Source organism: Aethalodelphis obliquidens, unplaced genomic scaffold, assembly GCF_003676395.1.
Source record: "Aethalodelphis obliquidens isolate GAN/ISIS:26980383/991018 unplaced genomic scaffold, ASM367639v1 scaffold80, whole genome shotgun sequence".
Lineage (NCBI taxonomy): Eukaryota > Metazoa > Chordata > Mammalia > Artiodactyla > Delphinidae > Aethalodelphis > Aethalodelphis obliquidens.
The window spans coordinates 5275336-5296733 of record NW_020838024.1 but is presented as its reverse complement, the minus strand read 5'-3'; the positions used below and the strand labels follow the sequence as shown (position 1 = coordinate 5296733).

At 43.5% G+C, this 21398-nt stretch overlaps 1 protein-coding gene across 2 annotated transcripts in view; it reads left to right on the top strand.

Annotated features, from left to right (window-relative positions):
- NPR3 (natriuretic peptide receptor 3) overlaps positions 1-16637 on the top strand; it is a 66280-nt gene extending 49643 nt beyond the window's left edge. Inside the window, exons 4-8 of one of the 2 annotated variants that reach the window (XM_027092655.1) lie at positions 3742-3877; positions 9474-9568; positions 11399-11534; positions 13272-13359; positions 14361-16637. In XM_027092655.1, coding sequence (XP_026948456.1) covers positions 3742-3877; positions 9474-9568; positions 11399-11534; positions 13272-13359; positions 14361-14472 — 567 coding nt within the window. In that variant the 3' untranslated portion in view covers positions 14473-16637. The remainder of the gene's footprint in view (positions 1-3741; positions 3878-9473; positions 9569-11398; positions 11535-13271; positions 13360-14360) is intronic. The other variant, XM_027092656.1, reaches the window with a different exon arrangement.
- Positions 16638-21398: the final 4761 nt, after the last annotated feature.

The following is a 21398-nucleotide window of genomic DNA, read 5'->3' as shown; positions in this document are numbered from 1 at the left end:
AGAAGAAACTACACTAACAAATAGACGTGGCTGACAGGTGCTATCAGGGAGAAAGGCCAAAGGCAAAAATGGCTTTCTTTTATGTGGAATAGCTGCCACTGGCCAGCACCAGAGGACAAAATCAAGGGAACTGAGACGAAATGACGGGACAGCATGCTTCCTTGTTCTGGGCAAACTCCCCAGAATGAGCGGAAGATGGTGAACGATTTCCATCTTGTTTGAACGAGAGACACTTTGATGCACAGCGCAAATCATTATCATCCTGGAGCTGGTCCCTCACGGGGGTCGACTTCACCAGCTGCCGTGTGTGGAGTCCATCTACGCACCAGTGGGGGGCGGCGGTGCTGTTTGGTGGAGACGAAACTCCTATGGCTCATGAACTGTATTTGTTCTCTTAACTCTGCCATCGAGCAGGGGAATGGCTGCATTTAGGAATTTAAGGAAGACTCATGGCTAAGGAAGGGCTTTCTGGCTAGAAATGAGGCTTACTACTAGAACAGGTCGGTCAGAAGAGGGAACGCTGTTTTCTTCCTTTAGTAACCGCTGCCTGATCTGTCAGGCAGGAGTTTGAAGTCCCAGTGTTGTTCTGGCCAGAGGTGGGGGTGTGGGGGGGTGGGGGGGGACGGACCAGATGACCTCGTTCCTTTCAGCCTGGGGGCCAGCGGAAAGTGTTCCAAAGGCAACTTAATACTCTGGATTTATTTTTCTCCCTCATTTTTTAAAAAAATTGGCACTTCCAATTTTCAGTGTCTATAATGTGCTAATGGGCTTTCCTCCCATTAAAAAACACGTGTGGATGTGAGAATGTTCTCCTCGAGAAAAGACGGTCTCTGGGGTCTTGCTTCTGGCTTGAGGTCCTATGAGGTAGGTGTTATGAAACGTCCCCCGCAGCGGGCTGGAGTGTGAGTGAACCTCAGTGGGGGCCAGCAGCTCTCCTGCTAATTTTGGCAGGAGAGGGAGACACTCAGCCAATTTGAGAGGAAAGAAGGTAAATTTTGCATTTCATTTGCAAACCCAGATAAAATGAGTTTTTGGACACGAGCAGATATTGAGAGCCTATCTATTCTCTTCTACCATTAAGCCTGTGAGGACAGAAGTAATCCAAGTTCATGTTTTTCAGCCAGATAATTATTCTTCCCATCCCGATTGTAGAGGGGGCAGCTCAGAGGGCGTATCAAGAAGGAAGGGAGCTCAAGAGCCAGACAGAGGGTGGTGCTGGGACACGTGTCCAGTGCTTTGGGTGGCCCGTGGCAGCGTGGCAGCCCAGGGTTAGGATTTTGAGAAAGAGGAGGGAGCGAGGTGGACAGGTGATGTCCAGCAGCTGGTACTTCACAGTCTAAGTAGGGGCTGTCTTAGACTCCCTCAGAACAAGGACTATAGATGGGACAACTCTCACCTGCAGAATGCAGGGAGATGGCAGGTGAGTGATGCCTTTAGGTTCTCAAAGTAAGGAGTGGATCGGACCAGGGCTTTTCAAAGGCATCTTATGTTTCCCATATTCCACGATTCTATGATGCTTCCCTCTGGAGCAGGGTGGTTTTTATACAATTATCAAAGGGAAGATTGATCTTTTGAAAAAATAGTTTTTATTGTGGCCTGAGGATTAAGTTACACAGCTACAGTCCACTCATTAAAACTCGTTAACTCATCAGCATGCTACTTTCTCAAGCCATGATGACTTCGTGGCCTAAGTGAAAATTTCATATTCCTCTGGAAAATTGAATTAGCATAGCACAATCAGCAGAAAATTATCTTTGACTAGTAGATTTTATTTCTACACCATTCTGCTTTGCCTAAAAAAATAATGACTCTGAGACTTGATGGCTAACAGTAAGAGCTAATGTCTACGATTTGTTTTCACAGTCCCAAGAGCTGTGTTAGATGTTTTACATGCACTCGTTCATTTAATCCCCAGAAGAGCTCTATGAGATGAGTAGATACTGAACTCACATTTAGTCGATAAGGATATTGAAGACTAGAGAGATCAACTAACATGTCAGGGCCAGGATTAGACTCTGGGTCTAGCAGCTAAGTGAGGGGTCTCCTGTAAACCATACTCTTCTGTCCTCTGCCTCTCCCAGAGGGTCAGTGGAATTGACTAGCTTGGGCTGCACCCATCGCGGTTGGGTGGAATTAAGGACGTGACTTTGTGGAAGAGAACTGTTTGGAATATGAAAGCATGAACAAGGAGGCTTAGTTTCCATTAAGTGTAAAGTGGGTCAATAAGATATGTTGTAATAGTAATTAGATCCCTTATTTTTTGAACACTGCTATTAGGAATTAGAAGCTAAGCAGGATTCCTAGGTTTATAATTCTCTGTCTCTAGACAATAACAACAAAAGCTAACAGGGAGTGCTGACTTTTACATATTTTACATCTGTTAGTTCACTTAAACATGACAGCAACCCCTTGAGATAGGCACGAATATTTTCCTCATTTTCCAGATGGGGAAAACTGAGACCCAGAGTGGTGGAAAAGCACAGCCAGGAAGTGGCAGAGCTGGGTGGCGAGCCCAGGCTCTTTAACCGTTATTCTAGCCTGCCTCTCGGCACTAGGCTTTGGCGATTCTGAAATATTCGCTCCTCTGATGCAAACAGGACCTATTGTCCTTCAGGGTGGGATGAGGCCAAGAAGAACTGGACGTTGAGCCATGTCTTCTGTGAATGTTTGTGTATTTGAACCAGGTGGCTCTCTTCCTCTGGGGTTTCCTTCTACGACTGGGACAGGAATGCCTCTCTCAATGCCTCACCGTGGTTGTCTGTGGGTTGCCCAATTCACTCTGCTGCATGGAATTCCATTCTTCTGAAAGAAGAAGGCTGGAATTTGGGGGTACTCTTATACCTAATCTGTAAGCTACTAAATGTTTCAAGATTGTATTTGCTCAGTTCATGTTCAATGAACGTTACAGTGAGTTTAAATGTGGTATCAGAACTTGCCAAATGGTGCTTATAGAAGGACACAAGGCTCAGAAGGATTAAGTGACTTCTCCAATTTCACATGAAGTTGTACGTTTCTGAGCGCAAGGGCTATCTTACTTGAGCCAGGACTCAACTGAGATAAACCAATGGCCCGTTTCCATTCTTGTCCTTGGAGCTTGGCAGGGACTGGAGGTAGGGAGTGGTCAGATGCCCTGGAACTACTCAGAACACAAACTGGAAAGAGAAACTGAGATGTTGATGCTGGTAGAGGAGAGGACAGAAATGCTGGGCAGGCAGAGATGGCAGCGTCCATTCCTCTTTGCCCCCTTTGTGCTCTACTAGGAGTTCAGTAGTATTTGAATATGAATGAATGGATCCCTACTGTGTTTTTAGCCATGCTCTACATTCAGGGCATGGAGATCACAGGGGCTGGTGAAGATGGAGAAGACCTCAGGGGGAAGGTTGGACTCTAGTTGGCTTGAGGTAGAGAGCAGATGTGGGAAGAAGGAGGGCACGTGTGCAGAGGCATCTATGGGCAAAGGCTGATGCGCCTGGAATACTTAACCTGGCCCACAGGTACAATGTTCTTGACTTCTGTAATATCTTGTCTGCTCTCCAAACTCCCAAACGGGGGAAGGGTTTTCCTGACGAAGCCAGTGCCAGGAAAATTGTGGCATGAGTCTTGTTAGCTACTCTTTCGCACATCTCTGCCATCGCTTACGGGCCTCGAGTCTAACTTGTTAACCACTTGGATTTGCCCACATTATTCCCGAATGTGAGTCGTTTGTTGTCTGGGCTCACCCAGCTGGGCTTTCCTTTCCAGGTTAACATGTTTGTTGAAGGATTCCACGATGCCATCCTCCTCTACGTCCTGGCTTTACATGAAGTACTCAGAGCTGGTTACAGTAAGAAGGATGGAGGGAAAATTATCCAGCAGACTTGGAACAGAACATTTGAAGGTGAGGTTTCAGTCTACAAGGCAACAACACTCTGCAGCTGACCAAGCTGCTTCTTTCCTGGTTCTGTTTTTCTCTCTTACAACCTTGGGCCCTTGCCGGTGTCTTACTTTTCTCAGCTGTAGAAGAAGGATAATAAGTTAAGATCAACCCACTTCACAGGCTTGTTGTGAAAATTAAATGAGATAAACTTGTGAAAGTGCTTTGAAAGAGTCCCACTGAAATAGGAAGAGCCTTGTCTCCTGATTACTAGATGACAGCTCTAGGCTTCTTAAAATTAATCACAAGCTTCATTCACAACAAATAATCAGTTTGTGAAGAGTTCTGTGATCAGTTTTTTTTTTTTTGCGGTACGCGGACCTCTCTCTGTTGCGGCCTCTCCCATTGCGGAGCACAGGCTCCGGATGCGCAGGCTCAGCGGCCATGGCTCATGGGCTCAGCCGCTCGGCGGCATGTGGGATCTTCCCGGACCGGGGCACGAACCCGTGTCCCCTGCATCGGCAGGTGGACTCTCAACCACTGCGCCACCAGGGAAGCCCTGTGATCAGTTTTAAAAGGAATAATCCCAGATATACATTCCTCTGTTCAAAACTGGGAGGTTTGAGATGATAAGCAGGTCCATTTGAGCTCTCTGCTTATATTTTATTTTTTAAAATGGTGAATACCAGCTGTTGCTTAAGAACAGAGAAGTATAAGAACAATGACAACAACAAAATGGCTCGTCATCTCATCACTCAAGCGATCTCCGTTGACATTTAAACATTGTACAAGAATGAGACCATTCTTGGCTGGAAAATTTGAATGCTACAAAAATGTACAAAATGAAAAGTGAAAGTTTTCCCTTCACACCCTAGTCCCCTGTCCCCAGTGTAATCACTATTAACAATTTCTTATGATTCAGCCTAAAAATATTTTATGCCTTCTGCCAGCACATATGCATTTGTATATCTTATCTAAAAAATTTACACAAAAGGGTCATACTATGAATGCCATTCTTCATCTTAGCTTTTTCACTTGTATGTCAAGTAGAAGAATTTTCCATATAAGCGCTCATAGATTCAGCACATTTTTACATGATGGTTCCATATTTTTCCACTGTTTGGCTGTACAAGTATTTCTGTAACCAGTCTCCTATTGATGGGCACTTCAGTTGTTTATAGTTTCTGCTATTATGCAAAATGCTATTATGATCTTACACATCTTGATGAATTTTTGTGAGTACATCCAATAGGGAACATTCTCAGTCATGGCCTATATGGGTCCAAAAGTATGTTGGTACCTTTTAAAGTGCATTAGGTATTGCCAAATATCTTCCAGAAAGGTCTACCAGTCCATATTCTTGGTAATAGCATGTGGAGTGCTAGTTTCCTCTCACCTCCCCATCAGTCAAAAAAAAAAAAATGAACATGAGACTCAATATGAGAATGATCCAGCTGCTGGAGCCCTGCGGATGTCAACTTCAGATTCACTCATTCATTCATGCATCAGATATTCTTGAGCACTTACTATGTGCCAGGAGCCGGTCAAGGCGCTGAGGATTCAGCGGTGAACTAGGGAAATCCCCTGCAATCAACTGAGCTTCCATGGTGGTAGGGGGAACTGGCGATAAACGAATAAATATACCACTTCAGGGGCTATAAAGTAAAGCAGGTTAGGGGGCTGGAAAGTGATGGGAGGGGTGTGGTAGGACTGCTAATTTAAATAGAGTTGTCTGGGAAGGTCTTTCTGATAAGCGGTGGTTGAGTAGAGACCTCAGAGTAGTGAAAGAAATTATGTAGCTGTTTAAGAGAGAATATTCCAGAAGCAACAGCAAACACAGAGACCCTGAGTGTATCTGGCAGGAGAGTGCTGAGGGCCCCCGTAAGAGCAAGGAGGCCGGTGTGGCTGCAGCAGTATGTGAGCCGCAGCGTGATCGTAGCCAGAGTCAGAGGTAGTGGGGCCAGATCCTGTGGGCCCGGAAGCTGCACTGAGGACCTTGGGTTTCCACCTGAGTGAGATGGAAAGCCACCAGAGGGTGTCGAGGGTCAGGATCTGTCTTGAGTCTGTTTTAGATGGGGGCTTTCTGGGGGCTGAGGAAAATAAACTGTAGTATGCTGGTGGGTAGCATCTGAGGACCACTGCCATACAGGTCACTGACCAGGGGTCAGGAAACCCACAACCTAGCCACTGGCTGTGACCTCAGTCCTTTGGGCTTCTTCTTTGTCACCAGTACTAAGGGGGCTGGACTAGCTGATGACTGACAAAGACCCTTTCAGTTCTGCATCATGCCAACTCGTCCTTTAATGCACTGGGGCTATGCCTATATGTATTTATCAAGGCTAGATTTGGGGCACGTGTTTTTTTTTCCCTTGGGACTCCCATCCACTCCACTGCCTCGTCTTGCCCTTGGTTATTAGACAGGGTAGGACGGTACAGAGAGGTCAAGTTCCAGTGAGAGTTGTCTGGGCAGCAGCTATGGTGACATTTGGTGGATTTCATTTCTCCTTGGTGGTTTCAGTGGATGCCACATCTTACTCAAAACTAGAGTGACATCTGCTTTAACTCTGGACAGATTGTAGGACATGAACGAATAAAATAAGCCTCCAGGATTATCTTGCTCGACCTCTGACTGCTTCAGCTGAGGAGTTGGAATCAAATAGGATAAGTCAGGGGGCATATTAGGACTGAGTCAAATTTCCCAGAAGTTGTGTCCTGTGCACTGAGAAACCGGCATGTGTGGACATGACCTTGGTAGGCCACATCCTGTTCCTAGTTACTCCTCACTACACGATGTGGTCATTTGCTCTTGGTCATCTGAGGGAGGTTGTTAAGGGAAGGGCAGGTGCCCACAATGGCTGGAACTCAGTTTTCTTTAGAGGGGATGGACTAAATTTTCCCATAGGCCAACCTGATGCTTCCATTCTAGGGCTGGGTCTACACAGGCAATACGAAATGAGTCCCAAAACAATCAACTGTATAGTTCAGTCTAAACTTAGAATCTCATTTGTCCAAACGTAAAGATAATTGAAGCCAAGGTAAGTTTTGACCTTGAATTGTTTGAAGAGCCCATTTTATTTGCTAAACAATGATCAATCTGAGGGTAGCCCCCAAAAGAACTATAAAAAAATCCCCAACTGTTCTAAAATTAAAAACCATTTAAATTTTAATGGTCACCGTAAGTGACCATAAAGTTGTCAAGGGAAAAATACTCTGGACGTTATTTGACGGATTTGGATTTCATTACCGTGAAACCTATGACCAAATCTCAAGGTTTTCAATAAATGGCCTGGGAAGAAGCTGAATTTCCTCTCTGTGTGAGACGTCAGAGTGACAAGGTAAATAGGACTGTGGCTCAAACCTTGAGCTCCGCTACAGGCCAATAGAAATGAGGGTGGAAAGTCTCATTACTTATGTACAGGAAAATTCTGCTGTCAGCCTGACGATCTCACCTTATGTACAATACTCTCAGGTGAAGTCTCACTTGCTAATTGGCCACCTGAGGGTTCACACCCCATTTCTTGGCAGAATTGTAATAGCTTAAAGTGTAGTGAGGTCTTGGATTACTAGGGCCACCTTGCCTTATAAAATACTCTGCAAAACACGTAGCAGAACACACCATCATAAACACCTCTGAACAGAACGGCATGTGGTTTTAGACAGCCAATATGTTTGGAGATAAATGTATATATATTTAAATGACATTAATTACTTAAAAGTCGTATAGACTGTCAAGGATAAGCTAGCTTGAGATAGGTGTATCCTTTGTAATCAGTCTACGTTAAGAAGACAAAGAAATCAAGATGAATAGTAGCTCCATTCTGTTTCCGGCAAAGTAGACCAAAGTCTGGAAAAATCAGTGGGCCTTCAAACAGCAACCCAGAGGACAGTAAACCCACATACTTGCCCTCTCCAAACCACACTAGAGGATGGAGTGTTCCCTTGGGATCCCTTTTCCCAGACATTCATTTTACTTCCGGAGAGAACCACATCAGTAGAGGTGCCAATTAAGAATTACACTGAACTTTGCCACAGTTTAAATTGAAAGAAAACAAATACTTAGAATGTGGCTGACATATAAATTCTCTTAGTTAATGAAAATTGCAATATAGACATATTTAATATCAACTAATAGTATATACGTATTTGCTTTTACTGATTAGCTGCTGTAAGCCACCATTGCTAACCAAAGCAAATCCAAATCCTTTGTGTGGCACTCAAGGCCCTCCATGCTCTGGCCACCCTGTTCCAGCTGTTCCAGCTTTACATCTCACTGTTCCCTTCCATACACATGGGCCACCTCCCCCAAAACCTCACCGTCCCTTGGATTCCTTTCAGCTTCTGTGGCTTTGTAAATACTAACAGGGCTGCCTTTCTGCCTAGAACACTCCCACACTCTGCTGGCTGCTTGTCTGAATCAGAGGCTTCACCAACATTCCTATAAAAGACCTGCTCTCTTTTACTGAGTCCCCCAGGAGTCTCCCACTAGATGTGCCAGCTCCTCTTCTGAGTGGTGTGGGCACAGTCAGAATGTCCTCTCCCAGATTCCAGGCATAGCGATAGAAGTAATGACAAAAGAAGGAAACGACCGACTTCTCTTAAACCCATGTTGAAAGTACTTTACCTGTTTTAGCTCACTTAATCTTTTCAGCAGCCTCTTGGCAGGGAGCTACTATTATGCCTCTTTTACAGTCCTGGAGACTGAGGCTCAGTGGGCTAAATCCTTGCCCAAGGTCATAGGCTAGGAAATGTGAAAGCTGGGATTCAGATGCAGGCAGTTCAATTCCAGCGCCACCAAAATAAACCCCTTGTCTAGGCTGCCTCTCTCTTGAGCAGACACTGTGTCCAGATCATCTTTGCCTCAGCATTAAATTCAGTCCCTAGTTATCACTGGATAAACAATGAATACTTTACTGTATCTATATGAGATGATGAATGTTAAACTCATTTCACAGTATCTGTACGTCAAACCTTTATGCTGTACACTTGAAACTCACACAGTGAGATATGTCAGTTACATCTCCATTAAACTGGAAGACAAAAAACCCCCAAAACAATGAATGAATGAACACAAGTGAGATAAAACTAGCTCAGCTTTGCTCTTGGCTCCCATGACCTGCGAAGCAGGCCCTTTGCTGTCCTGGGTGTCCAAGGAGCCCACAGGCAAGCACATTCACTGAGTCCTGGGCCTGGAACGGGTTTTCTTTTATAATGTTTGCCCAGTGATAACGTGAACCCATGACAAGTCTAGGAACTGTACTACAGCTCCGCTTCTCGCTCTGCATTTTTTAAAAAAAATTAATACAAAACTCTGGGATAAGCATACTGCTTTCAGAATTAGCCTTAATCTTTTTTTTTTCTTCTTTAACATATTCCCCAAAGAAGGTCATTTGTTTCTTTTTCTTTTCATTTTTAAATGGAGAAATGTTAAGAATTTAGGAATGCAGACACAGATGAAATTACAATGTCTTTTCAAATGCCAACAAAAATGCTCCGAGTTTGATGAGATTCCCTGTGGCATGAGTTTGTTTTAAAAAGTCCTGTCAATTCATTTTCTTGTTTTTGTTGGCGGACAGAGGCATTTTAAGTAACCAACTGGAGTCCTTTCCATCTCATCCTCTAGGTATTGCCGGGCAGGTGTCCATAGATGCCAATGGAGACCGGTACGGGGATTTCTCCGTGATTGCCATGACCGACACGGAAGCGGGCACCCAGGAGGTAAGCAAACAGGACTTCTGCCCCAGCCGCTCCTCTGCTTCTTGAAATTCCAAGGAATGTATTTGTCCTGGTGTCCAAATAGCTGCCCCGAAAGCAGCCTCCAAATAAAAATGAGCTGCACACAGGGAGTTTCCAAGAGAGGGCTTCCTTCTGGTTGAGGGTATCAGGGAAGACTTCAGGAAATGGTTCCACGTTTATCCTAAGTGGGGAAATCCTACCTTTCAAGTGGCCAAGAATCACACCTCAATCCTAAAATACAGGACAGCATCATCAGCTGAGAGACGTAAAGTGAAATTGTGTATTTACTTCCTCCCTAAAAATCTGAAAAAAAAATTGTTTTTGGCGGGGGTGGGTACAAACTGGACATGCATTAGTATTTCAAAAGATGATGGAGTTTCAGGATAGCATCACGAAGAGAAAAGGGTGCCCTGGACACACAGAGGAGTTTCTGACACTTCCTGGGGTGTCAAGCTCTTGGCCTCAGCTTCCTCGGCTGTAATGAGGAAATCATAATCTCTCCCTTGCTGACCTCACGTGATGATCACAAACACCAGATAAAATGGAACCTAGAAAAGGACTGTATAAACTTTACATGATAAATATATAAATAAAGATTATAGGAATAGGCAGTGTTTCAGGTCCCATAATGCGGCTCCCTCTCTCCTTCTCTGAAGGCTCTCACCCAGAGTTGATGCTCCTGTCACACTTCCTGCGACCCTGCATGAAGGACTGTCTTCTCTCAGTCCACACGTACTTGGCCTTTGTGGGAGGGGCTGAGCCGGCAGGACCCGCACTTGCTGCATTTACTGCACGGTTTTTTACTCTTCGATGGTCTGGGTCTCGTGTATATTCGAGTCTCCCCCTCTATAAAAGGTGGATAGTAACCGTCTATTATAGATAGGGTTGTGGTGAGGAGTCAGGAGTGCATGTGTGTAAAGTACTTGGTATGTGCTCAGTACATGCCAGTGATTGTTAGTTTGGTGATTATCTAGAATTCTTTTCATTCTGACATGAAATGGCCTATGAGAGCTTGCTGGGCCTCCTTCAGGAGAGAGAGGGGGAGGGAGTGTCACAGGCCGCTCAGGAGCAGGGTGCCGGTGCCCAGACAAGAGGGAAACGGATCCCGAGAACCTGGGTGCGAAGGTACTTCTAGGTCAGGGCTCAGGGAGCTGATGAAACGGCTGTTGAAGCAGAAACTGAGAGTGAACCTGGAACTGACCCATAAAAGAATACTGATTTTTTTCAGGGGCCACAGGAGCTAATTGAAAAGGAGTTCAGCTTGGAAGTGGGGTGTAAATAGGGTAAATTCATCAGAGAGGAGAATGTAACCCCTGAAGTCAGGATGGGGAATAGTTTTGCAACCCGAGGAGGGTGAAGTGGGAAGTTCCTGAAGACGCTCTTTAATGCTTGAATTATATGCCAAGCTAACTGAGTGGTGTGAGGCCCACTTAGCCTGGGACCCTTAAGATGGGTCCTGACATCACTCATCCCTGAAAGGAACTTGGGCCTGACAGATGGCTGACCACGTGGGCTGCTCTGTGGCAGGTGGGAGAAGCAGTGCCCTCTCCCGTGAGCAAGGGAAAAGCCATGCCTTCCCAGCTTATTGCTTTCTGTATAACCACCTTCCCTGCCATGGGGAGCCCGCTCTCCATAAATTATGCTCACCTTAAGAGCGCTGTTGGCGCCTGAAAATCTTGACCTACAAAGTCCTCAGAAACACACCATTGTAGTCAGTGTGAACGACAGGGGAGCCCACTCTGTGCCTCCTTTGGAACCAGATAACTTTGACCTTTCAGTGTGTATATGTATATATTTTTTGCCTTTATATAGGTTATTGGTGATTACTTTGGAAAAGAAGGTCGTTTTGAAATGCGACCGAACGTCAAATATCCTTGGGGACCTTTAAAGCTGAGAATAGATGAAACCAGAATGGTGGAGCACACAAACAGCTCTCCTTGCAAAGCATGTAAGTTTAGAGACTTAATTCGCTCTGTGTTTCATCATCTATGGTATCAGTATAATGCAGGGGTCATGCCCTGAAAGTGCAGATTCCTGTTTCTGATGTGGTAAGACCCATGGGAACAGTTCACAAACTGGCATCCGCCTTCAGCAGAGGCTTCTAGGTCCTTCTTCCCTTCCATCCTTTTCCAAAGTGGTAGAAGGCATCTCCTTATTTTTACATCTTGTACTATAATTTCTTAGTATTTGAGGTTTACACTTTTAGGGAGGATTAAAATATCAAATACTAAATGTCACTCGCTTATTCATCTCTTGTTTCAAAGTTTGTATTTATTCTCTTATTCCTCAGAACCAGTGTCCCTTAGGCACCTGAAAATTTACAAATTGGCAAATAAGTGTGAAATCTGTTATTTATGAGCAGCCTTGTCATAAATATAGAAGCAAGTGGAGGGTCTCATAAGGAGCTTAAAAGTAGGAAAATGGTTGGAAATCATTGTTTTAGCAAGACCCTTTGATAAGCTATTGAGGGAGGGCAAAGTGAGTATCGACCTTTCAGGGAACTTGTTCACTTTAGGCTAATGTATGTGTGCTCCTTATGTTTTGGGAACAGTCTTTAACCTGTGAGGTATTTTTGTATATGCAATAATTACGGGAAGGCATAAGGCAGAAATATGTTAAGAACACAGTCTCTGGAGTTATTGGGCCTGGATTTGGAATCCCACCATTGTCACTTACTGGTTTTGTGAACCCAGGAGTGTTCTTCTATTTCTTTAAGCCTCAGTTTTCTCTTATGTAAAATGAAAGAAATGTATCCCACTCTTAGGACTGCTCTGAGGATTAAATACGAATGCATATAAGACTGTGTCCTAAACTCTTTCTACACAAGCTAGCTATTTATCGTTTTTATATAATAACTGGGACACTACTGAACTTGATTGTTTCAAACTGTTACATTTTCACAAAGCTATATAAGACATTTTGACATGAAACTCTGGCTTTGGTGAGAGAACATCTAGAAACAGAACATTAACCCAATGAATTTTCTCACCAAATCTTCCAGCACTTGGAAGTGTCACCATCCAAGTGACACTGAAAATGAGAAGAGGCGGCTCAGTCCCATGGTCTCCATGGTTGTCTTCTCTGCCTGTAAACTCAAGAGTGTGGCTAGATCTGAAAACTTCAGTTTCCAGTTTTCTTCAAATCCTCCTTGAACCTGCTTTATTCCCACTGTGCTCACTTTTTTTTTTGTAACAGTCATTCATCTAGTATTTTCTTAAGTGCTTTTTTTTTTTTTTTTTTGCGGTACACGGGCCTCTCACTGTTGTGGCCTCTCCCGTTGCGGAGCACAGGCTCCGGACACGCAGGCTCAGCAGCCATGGCTCACGGGCCCAGCTGCTCCGCAGCATGTGAGATCTTCCCGGACCGGGGCACGATCCCGTGTCCCCTGCATCGGACTCTCAACCACTGCGCCACCAGGGAAGCCCTTAAGTGCTTTTTAAGCTTTGCACTTGGTAAAAAACCCTCAAACCCCAAACCAAACCACAACCACCACTGCCACAACAACGAACGGGATCCCCTAGAAAATAGTTCTCAAAAAGAAAGGAAAATTGGAAAATTTGCCCCAAGTGGGAAATTGAGAAACACCTTCCAATGAATGAAAGTTTTCAATGACTGAAACGTCAGAATGAGGGATTTCTAGCTATTTCTCAACATGAACTCAGATTATCTCTGTTTCTTTTTCAAGCAGGTGGCCTAGAAGAGTCAGCGGTGACAGGAATTGTTGTGGGAGCCTTACTAGGAGCTGGTTTGCTAATGGCCTTCTACTTTTTCAGGTTAGAACCACTTTATAAGGTTTTAAAATTCACTCCCCTTTGCCACTTGCCTTCGAACGATCCTCCTTGTGACCTGTGCCTATCTTGCTCTTACCCAAAAAGCATGTGGTGAGAAGAACTGAGCCATTCCTTTGGTGTGATGCTGGTTTGGTGGTCAGTGGGTTAGCATACCAGGCAGTGGGTCAAGGTTTCTATTGCCTCCCCCTATGGGCCACAGAGCCACTGCTGTCTTTAGCTTACAAATATTCTGACCCCATTCCTACCGCCCACCACATGCGAAAGTGGAGAGGGAATCTGGACAAAGGGAGAATCAACTTCCCCAGTCTCCGGCTTCCTCCAGTTTAGAAACAGGTGCTGGGCTCACCTTCTGTAGAGGACGTAGTGGCTGCAAGCAGCCTACGCTCTCAGGACATCTGTGCTCGGTATTTGAGAACCCACATGCTTAGTGACTACTGTGGTTAAGCCCCGAGTCTTGTAAAGTTGTAATATTTATGTGTGTTCAAGATACCGATAGTTTCGCATCTTGAGACCTGTTCATTCCTCTGCAATCTTTGGTGGTTGAGTTTGTGGCTTATTCTTAAGTCAGCGGACCGTGATTTTTTTCATTTCTGTATGGAACTGTAACTGCGGGTGTATGTGACTCTTTGTGGGGACAATTGTATTCCTGTACGCTTCATCTGATCTTTATCTAGGGCATATCCTGGGAGCTGGGGAGAGCTTCTGTGGCAGAATAGACGAGACTTAACCCACGAGGCACCCAGGGAAGAAGGGGAAGGCTTGTTCTATGGCGTCTGGGAAAGCAGGGCAATTTTCCTCCTTGAATAAGGGCACAATGCCTTAGGGCACACTACTTTAATCTTTGACCAGGGTTTCATATTGTGTCACTTCTCATTTATTAACCCAAACCCAGATGTCCCTTGAGGGCATTCTTTGTAAGAGAAACCATAGTATTTTGTAGCCAAGCGAGGTTTTATTACTACATTCACTTTCCCTTTACCCAGGAAGAAATACAGAATAACCATTGAGAGGCGAAACCAGCAAGAAGAAAGCAACGTTGGAAAACATCGGGAGTTACGGGAAGATTCCATCAGATCCCATTTTTCGGTGGCTTAAAAGGAAGCCTATTCTTTTGGCTTGAGATTCTTTAAGGAGATAAATGGGATGAAAAACATCAATGGAACAGAAGGGGCGCTCTTGAAAAACTCATTCTTTTAAGCAGTTAGTCATTTCGTTGTAAAATTTCTTTAGAAGCTCAGGAAATGTTATTAATCACCATATGCCTCCCGGCCTTTCATCTCATGACAAACAAATATAAGAATATAACGTCACTTTGTTAAATGTTCATACTATTTCAAGGGCACATGATCAGATTTATGTTTTGAAGGTCTGATGTCTCCATATCTTGATGGCTTTTGCGGGGATTTTATGCAAGGCTGTAAAATGTGTTTTTCTTAAATGAGATGTTTTATAGCTAGAATAAAATAATTTTTACAAGTAGAATATCCTTGAAAAGAATTTAACCCCACGAAGAAGAAAACGTAATGAAAAGTCTCAAGGTAGGAAATACATCATTCCTTTCTCTAGCGCTGGTGGACAGATCTGAAGTTGAAAACTGCTCTGTCCGATGTGTACATTCAGGTCCTGACTTCATATCTCGAAAAAGAATTCCCCCCCTGCCCCCTGTCTCCTTCAGCGTCTCATAAAAGCTACTCTGGAAAGTTGTAACTATTAATAAGTTAAGAGGATTTATACAAGAAAAGCAAATCTAAGATGTTTCATTTTTTAATATAAAAAAGCCCTATTTCACACTAACACTTTATTTTTAAGTATTTTAATCTTATATTTTACTATTAGAAAATGTGTCTATTTTTTCATTTTGAAGATTAAATTTCACTTCTATTTTAAAAGCATGGGTAAAGTGTACAACAAACCAATAATGATGAAAGATGCCTCTCTTTTTCTCCCTCTTTTCCTCCCTCTTTTCCTCTTCCCCGTGGCTGTAGCCCAAAACAAATTGCTGCTTTAATTACAGAGATCTGGAAATGTACTTAGATTATAGACTCTACAGGAATACATCAATTTACCTGTTTTAAATGCAACTTGTTTTAGGGATAGACTCCTTCCAGTTCTGGCCAGTGATGAGTGTCAAGACCAAGATGAAATTTAATAGAATTAAGTCAGGTTTTATAAAAGGGAGGCGGTCCTTTTTTCTCAAGAAGAACTTTATAGAGTTAGAACTTGACAGTAAGCACAGAAACGATACATTTAATAGATGACATTTTACCAAAATTCACAATGATGATTTTGGTTAAAAGAGGGAATCTAAATAGCTACTATATTCCCTTTTAGTAAACTCCAGAGAGGCTTGCAGTCATCCACTAGTAACCCATGTAACAGGCGTAGGGATATGAGGAATTTGGACAGGGTTGAATAAGTATATACCAAATCTCTACTTTGTGCCTAGTACTCTGCTCATAGGTTTAAACTCAGGTTGCCGCTTTCATGTATAATTTGTGGAGAAAATAGACAATGAGGGAAGAATGGGAAGTTGCCAGATCACTGTACCATCTTATCATGACGTCACGAGGGTCTTTCCTCAATAATGTTTTGAGCAGCCGGAAAATAGTTTTAAAAATTATCTTAATGTCTGGAAAAGACCATCTATAGGAGGAAAATGGGGCAGTTTAAGAAAATAGGGGAATACCAGAATTGGAGCAATTCCTAGGTAGTGATGGAGGCTGTGGCTCACACTGGTAATGGTGGAGGTGAGGCAGGGCGAGTGAGAGCCGCGTGTCCTGGAAGTTGGCCTGAGCTTGCTTCCTTGGAGGCGTCCGCCACTCCTACTTCAGCCAAAGTGAATGGATTATTTCTGCGTGAGGCACATTCCCCCTCTATTGTTTAAAAATGGAACGCAGGCAGTTGGAGAACATGATAAAAGAATGAACTCTGATCAACTCAAGGGACTATGTTGTAGTTCTCCATGCTGGGTGCAAATGAAAAAGTGCTGAATTCAAAACGGGATGGAAAAAGCAGGCAAGAGAGGCCAGCGCCAGAAATTCTGACACAGGAAGACAGTTTGGGAAGTAAAATCCAGGAAAGTGACGCGTGTAACATCTCAGGACTCAACGTGAAAACAGAATGGAAGGGTTGCATCCATCTTATTTTTGTGAGTTGAGAGACTATTTCTCTCTCATTTATGTTTTTCAGTGATGTTTTCCACGTATTTTAGAGATACTCATTCTCTATTATCTTGTGTTTGTAAAAAAACATTAAAATTTTGAGCCTATGTGCTTATTACAGGGAAAAAACACTCTTACCTGGCTGCAGTCTTTGGGTAGAAACATTTCTAACCTTTCTAGAATTTATATAGGGACTGTTAACGCTAACCTTTTAAAGCAAATATCTTTTATTTCTACTTCAGGTAGAGGAATAGTTCTAAACTTAATATTATATTCCCAGGTAAAATCTTAAAAATTTTAAGTGAGAATTTAGTCTTTTAAAAATGGTAGAGCAGGGCTTCCCTGGTGGCGCAGTGGTTGAGAGTCCGCCTGCTGATGCGGGGCACACGGGTTCGTGCCCCAGTCCAGGAGGATCCCACATGCCGTGGAGCAGCTGGGCCCGTGAGCCATGGCCGCTGAGCCTGCGCGTCCGGAGCCTGTGCTCCGCAACGGGAAAGGCCACAACAGTGAGAGGCCCGCGTACTGCAAAAAAAAAAAAAAAATGGTAGAGCAAATCATAAGGTTTCTGATATTTGGACGCCATTCTCTTCCAATCTTAAAGTGATTCTAGTGTTCTTAAGATTGTTTATTTACATGTCTGTTTGCTATCCTTTCTTCCTTGAAATTGTCACATGAGTTACAAAACTCTATTAAGTTTTTAAAGCTCCCTTAAGTTGGGAAACCTTTGCTAAAAGTGTAGGTGTTTGGCCCAAGGTTACCCTGGGTTAAGACTTCTGGAGGTTATAAATCGGGATTGAAATTCCTAACTGCTAACATGTTTGACAACTAGTTATTCATGGGGCAACTTCACCAGTAGCCACATATCATATGGTAAAATAAATAGGACTTTAGTTCTTAAATCGTTCATAAATTATTATCCTGAACTTCAGGGCGTTCAGATTTCAAAAGGGATACTTTATCAGTATTTTCTTATCTGGCCAAACATAAGCTGACATTGATACAGGTCAGAATGAGTATATACTTCTTGTGTGTATACTCTTGGTGTTGGAAATAAGTATAGGTTTTTATGGTCATCATCATCATCTTAGATTTTTTCTTTTCTGGACTCAGAAATAAAAGCTTTCTCTAGGTGATCACTTCTATCCAGGAAGAACTTTCTGTGTAGAGTGTGGAGCTTCCCCCAGAATGACCACAGGCTCCACAAGGAAGTCCCTGTAAACACTACATTTCTTGGAAGAACCATCAGCTTGTCCTTTCCTGAACCGCAGACATGGTTCCACAGGCTTTAAAATGGTTCTTTACACTTCAGAAGCTATATTTAATGGAGGAAGGGGAGAAAGGTAGGGAAAGTTAATGCCTCCTTTTCTCTTCTTCCGTAAATTCAAAGTCTTTTGCTTTGGAATGTCAAGCACTTCTCCCTAATCACATGCTCCTGGTATCATTCACTTATTCAAGGCACCTGTGCCCTTTGCTCCCCTAATTGACCACTTTACTTCTGCTTGCCGCTGATTTTGGGAGTGTGAGATTTGCTGTTGACCATGAAAGTAAGGCCATTGTATAGACCTTATACAGACAGAGACAGGAATTCGGAGTAGGTCCGATGGGCTTACCACCTTCTTGTGAGTGAGCATAAAGCAGCTGTTTGTGGAAGTCTCTTAGGAGACCAAATAGAATATTATGCCACTGGTATTAAGGGAGTGTTTATAAACTGAAAGGAACACATACCTATGTTTCTTGGGACACAAAGCATTCAGATCCTGAGTGGATGCAGTCATAAAGCCAAACACCAACCAAAATCAGGTCCCTCGGTCTACGTTTCATGGGGTTGGTTTAGTTTTGCCGTGTGGTTCAGTGCTTCATAAGGAAGCTGAAGACGAGCTGAGTTTCTTCTTCAGTAGAAAAAATGGAAACTAATAACCTGGAGTATGTTTTGGGGGCAGTGCGGAAGCACAGAGAATGAGGTGGCGCCGTTCAGAGGAATCTGTTTCTTTTTCAGTTGATCTTTAGAACTATAGAATAACCTATCATTTAGTTCCTCTTCAGTAAGAAGCTTGGGACACACCCAGCAAGAAGAATCAGGATCAAGCTCTTCCGAAAGAAACAGAAGAGGGTAGTGTTGCCAGCTGCCAGCATCTTTACCACCCCTCCCGCCAACACCCTTTCCACTGTCCACCATGGCTCCAAGGATGCATCAGCATCGTGCCATGCAGGTAGCAGCTTGTGAGTACCTCCATGCTTCCTCAGGGGGAAAGAAGACCATGTGCTGGCTGTAAGAATGTAGCTGGCTTTTGATCAGAACCCTTACCTAACTAGACCACGTGCTCCCAGGGCAGTTCAAGCCTCTGATGTGCATATGCTCCAACAAACCTGGCTTCGGTTTTCAGCACGTAGAGCTTGCAGGTGTGCCCCCATAGCTAGACTCCAGGATTAGATCGACTTTCAAAAGGTGCTGGATTGCAGCTTGTTCAAATTTCTCATTAACCACTAATGTTAATTCCTACCAAAGGCAAAGCAATTCTAAACCAGCGGATGCTGTTGATGTTCATATTTTAAGCCACTTCAAACACGGTGAAGGGGTTTCAGTGGGAGCTGAGTCTCAGAAGTAAAAATCCATATATTACAATAACTCTTTGATGTATCAGGTGTGGGATGATTCCTAGGGGACATATTTGAACAAGCAGAATTAAGAGTTAGCTACAGTGCTGCATTGCTTTGATTCACATGTTTAAAGACCTAAATTTCTACGTGCAAGGAATAAAGAGCCCATTCACCAGGGTAAGTCACAACATAGGCTACCAAAGTGTATTCTATTTGCTAAGAGAACAAAGCTGTCATAGCACATAATAATTGCTCAGAGAAGGTTGAGAAAGAGGAAAATTTGGATTTTGAGACAGGATATCCTATTTATTATTTAATGCCAAGATCTTAAAATGTTCAGTGTGGTGTGTCCTACAAGACAGCAATGAGGTGCCCATAACAGCCTGGAGATGCTGTGAGTTTGCAGATCTTTCTGCTGGGTCCTGGGAATCTGAGTTTTGTTCCCTGTGCATGGTGCATAATTGAATTCAAGAGGACACAGAACAGACACGTGGGGGATTACTTCTGCAGCCCTTGTCTTCTGGGCCATATTATTCACTGATAATTTACTATATAGGACTACCGAACAGTACATACCTACCATGAGTCTGGTAGAAAAGTAAAATTAAAAGCTGACAACTACATACAGTTTATTATTCGAATGTAAGTAGAACTATCTGCATATAATGTGATTTAATTTATTGTTGTTTTGTGTAGAAAACGAGAATTAATGACTGTGGATATAACCCCTGTTTTGTATAATATATTTTATTTCTGGTGCAAATTGCTCAGTTAAGATATCTTCATCTGGTGTTTGGATATAAATGTGTATGTGTTCTTGTAAATGTTTCTGTTAAGCAAGAATGCCACATGCTCACAGTATAACAATGTGTTCTCATTAAAAAAATACGTCCCACAGAAACATTTTCCTGTTTATAATTCAACCAACATACACTGCACATATCCATATTCTCCGAGGACTTTCTGGTCTTCTAGGACCAGTTTAAGTAAAAGATTAATTAGCAGATGTGATGAATTGTGCTGTCTGAATGCTACCCATGAAAGAACTCAAGAATTTCTTCCCAGGACAGGGAAATTTGCAGAAATAAGAAAAGAATATATTATTAAAATGAGGAGCAAACCTTGAATTGGCAGGTAAGGGGAGAAATCTTTGTGAATGATATCCTGAGTCTCTACAGCTTGAGGACACCACATAGCTACACGGTGGCCTCATATTATTATGTCCCTTGCCCACTCTGAAGAGGTCTTAAGTCAGTTTTGTCATTCTAAAGAGCTCCTCAGTTTCTAGGGTACTAAACAAGTCAATAGCCTGGAGCATCTACAGGTGACTCTGGCTTGTAAAAAGCTGCTTCACTCTCTGGGAAGTTAGTCATGATTTACTTTAAGCCCAAGAAACACATAGCAATCCTCAGGGTTGGATCAATGTGTCTCGGGCCCTGCTGCTGCTGCTGCCACTGCCAGTGAGGTCCCCTGGCAATACCACCAATGACACATTGGGTACTGGAGTTTGAGAAGATTCCGCATCAGGATGCTGACTCTAGGGTTGGAGGTTGGAGTCGGGGTCCTGGCAGGAATGAAGGGCGAGGCCAGGAAACCTCCAGGAAGCACAGATGTCTCAGTCTACTTGGGCTGTTGTAACAAAATACCATAGGCTCGGGCTTATACAACAGAAATGTATTTCTCACAGTTCTGGAAAGTTTGGTTCCTGATGAGGGCTTTCCTCCTGGCTTGTTAATGGCTGGCTTCTTCCTGCATCCTCACATGGCCTGTCCTGTGTGTGTGTGTGTGTGTGTGTGTGTGTGTGTAGAGAGAGAGAGAGAGGGAGGGAGAGAGAGAGAAGGAGGAGGGAGGCTCTTTGGTGTCTCTTCTTATAAGGACACTAATCCTATGATGGGGCCCCATCTTTATGACCTCATTTAACCTTAATTGCTTCCTTGGAGGCAAATACAGCCACACTGGGGTTTGGACTTCAACATATGAATTTTAAGGGGGACACAAACATTCAGTCCATAGCACAGAGTATTATCACTACTTTCCTACATCACTTTGGGGACCATGGCCTCCCTGAATCTTTCCATTCCACATCCTACCCATTTTGAATTTCTTCATGAACACCCAACAGCCCACAATAGGCTAAAGATGCCTCATGACTGTGACTAGCGGGGGGTATGTCCCTGGAAGAACCCTTGGGAGCTCCAAAAACCATTGATTTAGGGCCTCACCCTAACCCTAAATCATGGGCTTCTGAGGTTGACTTAAATA